Source organism: Galeopterus variegatus, unplaced genomic scaffold (genome assembly GCF_000696425.1).
Source record: "Galeopterus variegatus unplaced genomic scaffold, G_variegatus-3.0.2 Scaffold1436, whole genome shotgun sequence".
NCBI classification, from domain to species: domain Eukaryota; kingdom Metazoa; phylum Chordata; class Mammalia; order Dermoptera; family Cynocephalidae; genus Galeopterus; species Galeopterus variegatus.
This window is the reverse complement of record NW_007727547.1, coordinates 72813-79461: the sequence shown is the minus strand read 5'-3', so window position 1 is coordinate 79461 and position 6649 is coordinate 72813. Positions and strand designations below refer to the sequence as shown.

General features: G+C 35.4%; 1 protein-coding gene across 1 annotated transcript in view; it reads left to right on the top strand.

The window, feature by feature from the left end:
* Positions 1–1581: 1581 nt before the first annotated feature.
* Positions 1582–6649, top strand: part of LOC103593883 — an 18542-nt gene continuing 13474 nt past the window's right edge. Inside the window, 3 exon segments of the mRNA XM_008576976.1 lie at positions 1582–1693; positions 3180–3416; positions 6354–6542. Of these exon segments, the coding sequence (XP_008575198.1) occupies positions 1582–1693; positions 3180–3416; positions 6354–6542 (538 nt within the window).

Sequence of the window (6649 nt, the reverse complement as noted above, 5' to 3'; positions counted from 1 at the left end):
CTATATATATATATATATATGTGTGTGTGTGTGTATTTTGTTTCCATTGCTTTAATGCTGTCAATACATTATTTTCTGATTGTATATTTTCTAATGAGAAGTCTAGTGTACTCTTTGTAATTGTTCCTCTGTACACAATATTTATTTTTTCTTCTGGCTTCCTTCCTTTAATTCTTTAGCTACCAGCACTTTTAGTATGTTGTATGTAGTACTTTTTTTTCTTTTATTGATTGCTGAGTTTCTTGGTTCTTGGATCAAATTTATTAGATTTAAAAAATCAGCAATGATTTCTTAAAATGTTTTTAAAATATTTAAAAATGTATTTTGCCCCTCTCTTTCTTTTTCTAGTATCCCAATTACCCATATGTTAGACTGATTCATATTGTACCATTACTTAAGATTCTCTGTACTTTTTTTCCCCACTCTCTTTCCTCTTTGTGTCTTAGTTTGAGTTATTCTTATTGACCTAAGTTGAAGTTTACTGATATTTATTTCAGCTGTGTTGAATATTCTCATGGGCCTTTTGAAGGTGTTCTTCATCTCTCTTGTAATGTGTCTGTTTTGTCCTTTGTTTTCCTATTTGATTCTTTCTTATACTTTCCATCTCTTAAAAATTTCCTGTCTGTTCATGAAAGATGTCCACCTTTTTCACTAAAGTCTTTAGCAAATTAAGTATAGTTATTTAAAAGTCACTGTTCGGTAGTTCCAACATCTGGGCTTTATCTAAGTCTAAATTTGTTGATTGCTGATTGCTTTTTACTTTGACATTTGTGTGTGAACATGTGTTTGTGTATCTCATACATAGACATGATATATAGGCAAGTAGAGACTGAAATAAATATTATTGATGCCTGGAAATGGGCAACCATCTTCTTTCCCTAGATCTTTAGCTAAGTTTTGAATAAATCTGGTTTGTAGTGAAGTTTGTGTTTTCTTGTTATGGTTGTTTTGTTTGTTTTGTTACACTGTCAGGTTCAAGTTGGTTTTCTACTGTTACCTGTGCTTGAGGGTGGGGAACTGAATTATGAGAGAGTTTTTCTCAGTGTTCTTGCCTTGCTCCACTCTCACACTTAGGATTTCCCTAAGTGCTGAATGTCTCAGAGGTTCTCTCTTCATGTTCTTGTCATTGTCCAAGTAGTAGACAGTTTTTTTCTTATTACTTCATGCTTGTTAACCTTGAAGTAAATCCGAGAGGAGTTGGGGTAGGGATAGATGGTTATACTTTTGTGCTTTCTGTTGTTCTTGTTTAGCCTTAGTCTTAGGCAGGCTTTGTATCCCTGATTTTTGAGGCTGTAGCTTTCTCAGTGATGATGTTCTGCCTCAATTGGTAAAAAATCTCAAATGACCTGAGCCTGGGAGGCTTTCCTACCTGACTCTAAGAAATTTCTTTTAGTTCCCAACTTCTTACAATGGGTCTTTACCTATAATATCACTGAGAAAGAGTTTACTGTTTTTCCCTTAACATCTTAGTCTTTTGGTTTTTTGAGAAGAAAGATTCAGGTGGGACTTTCTGTTGTTTCACAGTGTCGGGTTTTCCTCTTCCAGATTTGCTCTGGAAGGAAGGCCAGCACTGTGGAACACATGGTGAGTTGTGTGAAGAGCATGTGAATGGATGCAAATTCCCTTTTTGTTTCTAGCTTTTAGAAAATCTATACTCTCATGCTATCCTCTACTCAGAAATCAACAATTTGGTGCAAATTTGGCCAAATTCTTTTTACCCATTTGAATGCCCACTTTATTTCCCTCCTGTCTCTGCCCTAGGCAACCCAATGATGTGTCCTGTCTTCTACTGCAAGTAACTGCCTTTCCTTAGATTCTGGGCCCTTTGACTGCCCTTCAACGTTAATTATTTCAGAGACTCAAGAAAAGTTATGATTTCATAGATTATCTGGCTTTTTCTAGATGTCAGAGTGGTCACAGCACTTTTTTCAGGTTACTACATGCTAAGCAGACACTGTAAGTTCCAATTTATATAGTGCTTAAAGCATTTTAAATAATTCAATATATTATTTTGAGAACTTGACAAATGTAAGAATTTGATTAAACATTTACAGGCATACATAATTTCATTGCATTTCATTTTATTGCATTTCACAGATATTGCATTTTTCACAAATTGAAGGTTTGTGACAACTCTCCATCAAGCAAGTCTATTGGCACCATTTTTTATTTTTTATTTTTTTTAGCAGCATGTGCTTACTTAGTGTCTCTGTGTCACATTGGTCATTTTTATAATATTTAAAATGTTTTCATTGTTATTATACCTGCTATGGTGACTTGTGATCAATAATCTTTGATGTTACTATTGTAATTGTTTTGAAGGCTACCAAGATTGCCCATATAAGATGGAAAACTTAATTGATAAATGTGTGTGTTCTGACTGCTCCACCAACAGGTAGTTCCTCCATATTTCTCTCCTTGGGCCTCTCTATTCTCTGAGAAGCAGCAATATTAAAATCAGTCCAATTAATAAACCCACGATGTCCTCTAAGTGTTCTAGTAAAAGGAAAAGTTGCATACCTTTCACTTTAAAATGATTAAGCTTAGTGAAGAAGGCTTGTCAAAAGCTAAGATAGGCTGAAAGCTAGGCCTCCTGCTCCAGACAGTTGGCCAAGTTGTGAATGCAAAGAAAAATTTCTTGAAGGAAATTAAAAGTACTATTCCAATGAACACACAAATGATAAGAAAGTGAAACAGTCTTAGTGCCCATATGAGTAGAGTTTTAGTGGTCTGAATAAAATATCAAATCAGCCACAACATTGCTTTAAGCCAAAGCCTAATCCAAAGCAATTCTTTTTAATTCTATAAATGCTGAAAGAGGTGAAGAAGCTGCAGAAGAAAATTTTGAAGCTAGCAGAGGTTGGTTCATGAGGTTTAAGGAATGAAACTGTCTCCATAACATCAAAGTGCAAGGTGAAGCAGCTAGTGCTGATGTAGAAGCTGCAGCAACTGCTTAAGCAAGAGCTCTGATGGAGATGCACAAAGAGATCAATGACATTTCTATGCCTGCTAACGTAAATCCATTCTACAGCCCGTGGATCAAGGAGTGATTCTGACTTTTAAGTTTTATTATTTAAGAAATAACTTACTTGAAGGAATAGCTGCTATGGATAGTTATTCCTCTGATGGATCTGGGCAAAGTAAATTGAAAATCTTCTGGATATAATTCACCATTCTAGATGCCATTAAGAACATTTATGATTTATGGGAGAAGGTAAAAATATCAGCATTAACAGGAGTTTGGAGGAAGTTAATTCCAATGATCATGGATAACTTTGAGGGTTTCAGTGGAGGAATTAATGACAGTGTGATAGAAATAGCAAGAAAACTAAACTTAGAAGTGGGGTCTGAATTTGTGATTGAATTGCTGCAATCTCATGATAAAACTTTAATGGATGAGAAATTGCTTCTTATAGGTGATCAGATAAAGTGGCTTCTTGGATGGATTCTACTCCTGATGAAGATGCTGTGAATATTTTTGAAGTGTTAACAAATAATTTAGAATATTACATAAACATAGTTAATAAAGCTGTAACTAGGTTTGAGAGGATTCAATCCAATTCTGAGCGTTCAAAATTCTTTCATAAAAATATTTTTTTCTTTTACTTTTGAAAATGAGTCCAGAATTTACTGTTGGTAAAATGCTATCAAACAGCATCACATACTACAGAGAAATCTTTCATGAAAGAAAGAGCCAATTGATGTGGTAAACTTCATTGTTGTCATATTTTAAGAAATTGCCACAGCCAACTCAGCCATCAGCAACCATCACCATGATTGGTCAGCATCCATAAACATCAACGCAAGACCCCTAACCAGCAAAAAGATTATGAATCACTGAAGGCTCACATTATTATTAGCAATTTTTGTCAATAAGATATTTTTTTAATTAAAGTGTGTACACTGTTTTTTGAGACATAATGCTATTGCACACTTACTAAAATACAGTACAGTGTAAACATAACTTTTACATGCACTGGGAACCCCCCAAATTAATGTGACACTTTATTGCAGTATTTGCTTTACTGCAGTGATCTGGAACTGATTCCACAGTACCTACGAGGTATGCCCATATATCAGTATTTAAATGTTTAGGAAATTTAATCTGTTAAGCTTGTACGCATTTTAAGCATTTGTTTTGAAAGAATTAGGCTCACAGGAGGTTTAAAAAATAGTGAAGAGAGTCCTGTTTATCTTCCACCTAGCTTCCTCTAATGCTTACATCCCATCTAATTGTAGCATAATCCCAAAACAAGTAAATCGACATTGGTGAAATCCTATTACTAGACTACAGAACTTATTCATACTTTACGAGTTTTTACATGCACTTGTGTGTGTGTGTGTGTGTGTGTGTGTAGTTCTTCACAATTTTTATTGCATGTATCAATTCACATAACTACAATACAGAAATGTTCCATCACCACAAAGGAACTCTCTTATGCTAACCATTTTTATAGTCATCTCCACCACTACTTTCACTATCTCCTTGCAGTCACTTATCTGTTTTACTTCTCTAAAAGTTTGTCATTTTCCAGATACTTTATTTTGTCATTTCAAGAATGTTATAGAAATGGAATATGTAACCTTTTGAGATTGATGTTTTTTAGTACCTTTGAGAGACATTCAAATTGCTGCATATGTAACTAGTTCATTTCTTTGTATTACTGAGTAGTATTCCACTGTATGGATGTAATACAGTTTGTTTAACCATTTACCTATTGAAGATTTTTTTTCACCAGTTTTTGGTTATTATCAGTGAAGCTGCTATGAACACTCATGCACAGGCCTTTTCGTGAATGTAAGTTTTAATTTCTTGAGGACAAATGTCAAAAGTGGAATTGTTAGGTCATATAATAAATGTATATGGTTTTATAAAAAAACTACCAGACTGTTTTCCAAAGTGGTTGTACCATTTTACATCCCTATCAGCAATGTATGAGAGATCCACTTTCTTTGCATACTTATCAGAATTTAACATTATGTTGCTTTGTGTTGCTTTGCCCCCCATGGATTTGTCACCCCACTTCCCCTGGGTGACAGAGACACAAAGGATTACTCAAAGCCCATCTCTTCTGAGCAGTGAGAAGCCCAGAAGTGGTTAACTTCCCTAGAAATGCTCCAGCAAGAGGCAACCCTTCCTTGGGAAATTAACACCAAATTGGGGTTCTCTTCCTGCATTTATTTTCCAGACCAGTAAGTTACAGGAAGAGAACATAGGTGGGGTTATAGTTTAACAATATAGGTTGGCAACTTTCAGTGAAACAAGCCAAATGACATTTCAGTAAAGCTATCAACAAAAGCTTGGTCTTAGCAAACATTCCTTCTCCCTCTAGCAGTTTTCCAACAACTTAGATATCAATCAGTAACTAATCTGTCTTTGAGCCGGCAATCTTTCTGTGCCACAATTCTTATCTTGCAACAGAGACTTTATAGCCTGAGGAAAATTTCCAGTCCTCCACAAGGTCAATATTTGAAACTGCAAGGCTTTGGATAATCGGGCCCTGTGAATTACATATGCTTTATAGTATATTCTACAACATCATTATTATTTTTAATTATAATCACCTTAGTAGATGTATAGTGATATTCCATTGTGGGTTTAATTTGTATTTCCCTAATGGCTAATGATTTTGAACATCATTTTATGTGTCTTTTGCTACCTATATATTCTCTTTGGTAAAAACTCTGTTTATGTATTTTGTACATTTTCTAATGTTTTTTTACTGTTGAATTTTAAGAGTACTTTTATATATTCTAGGTATGCGGTTTGCAAATATCTTTTCCCAGTTTGTAATTTGTCTTTAATACTCTTGACAGGGTCTTTTGCAGAGAAAAATTTTTAATTTTAATAAAGTCAATCATCAATTTTATTCTTTTAGTAATTAAGTTCTGGTGTCATGTCTAAGAATTCTTTGCCTAATTTTAAGTTTTAAAGTTTTTTTTTTTCTAAAAATTTTATAATTTTACACCTTACAGGTGAATCTGTGATCCATTTTGAGTAAACTATTTTATAAGGTGTGAGGTTTTGTGTCAAGGTTGATTATTTATTTTGGCTATGGATGTTTAATTGCTGCTCCATCATTTTTTTTTGAAATGTACACATTTTAGCTGTCAGGGTAATTGTTTAATAATTCAAAAAATATTAATTGCTCTCAAAATGTATAAATGGTACAAAAGGTACTAATAACTATTATTTTTCATGTACAAAAGACTTTCAGCAGTTAAGAACCTAGCAACATTAACATAGTGGTACCCACGATGATGGTACTTTCATGAGCACAAAGTTTAATTTCTTGAGGAAACACTGTTAAAGAGGAACAGTTAAGAAGAAAATTAGAATGTAAACAAAACAGGACAGAGTGAGCAGCCCGACAAGCCGTGCCACAGGATGGAACGAGCAGCCCTCCGAGCCACGCCGTGGGACGGAGCGAGTAGCCCACTGAGCCGCACCGCGGTACGGAGCGAGCAGCCTGAGGCGGCATCGGCTGAGGTCGGGGACAACGCAGAGTCAGAGAGGGAGCCGCCTGGCCTGGCACAACCTCGTGAGTGACCCCTGGCCTGGCTGTGCTTAGGGGATGGATGCCTGCCCGACTTCTGCCTGCCTGGCGCCAGGGCTGCCTCCATTTTCTCTGGTGGTGGTGGCTCTGGC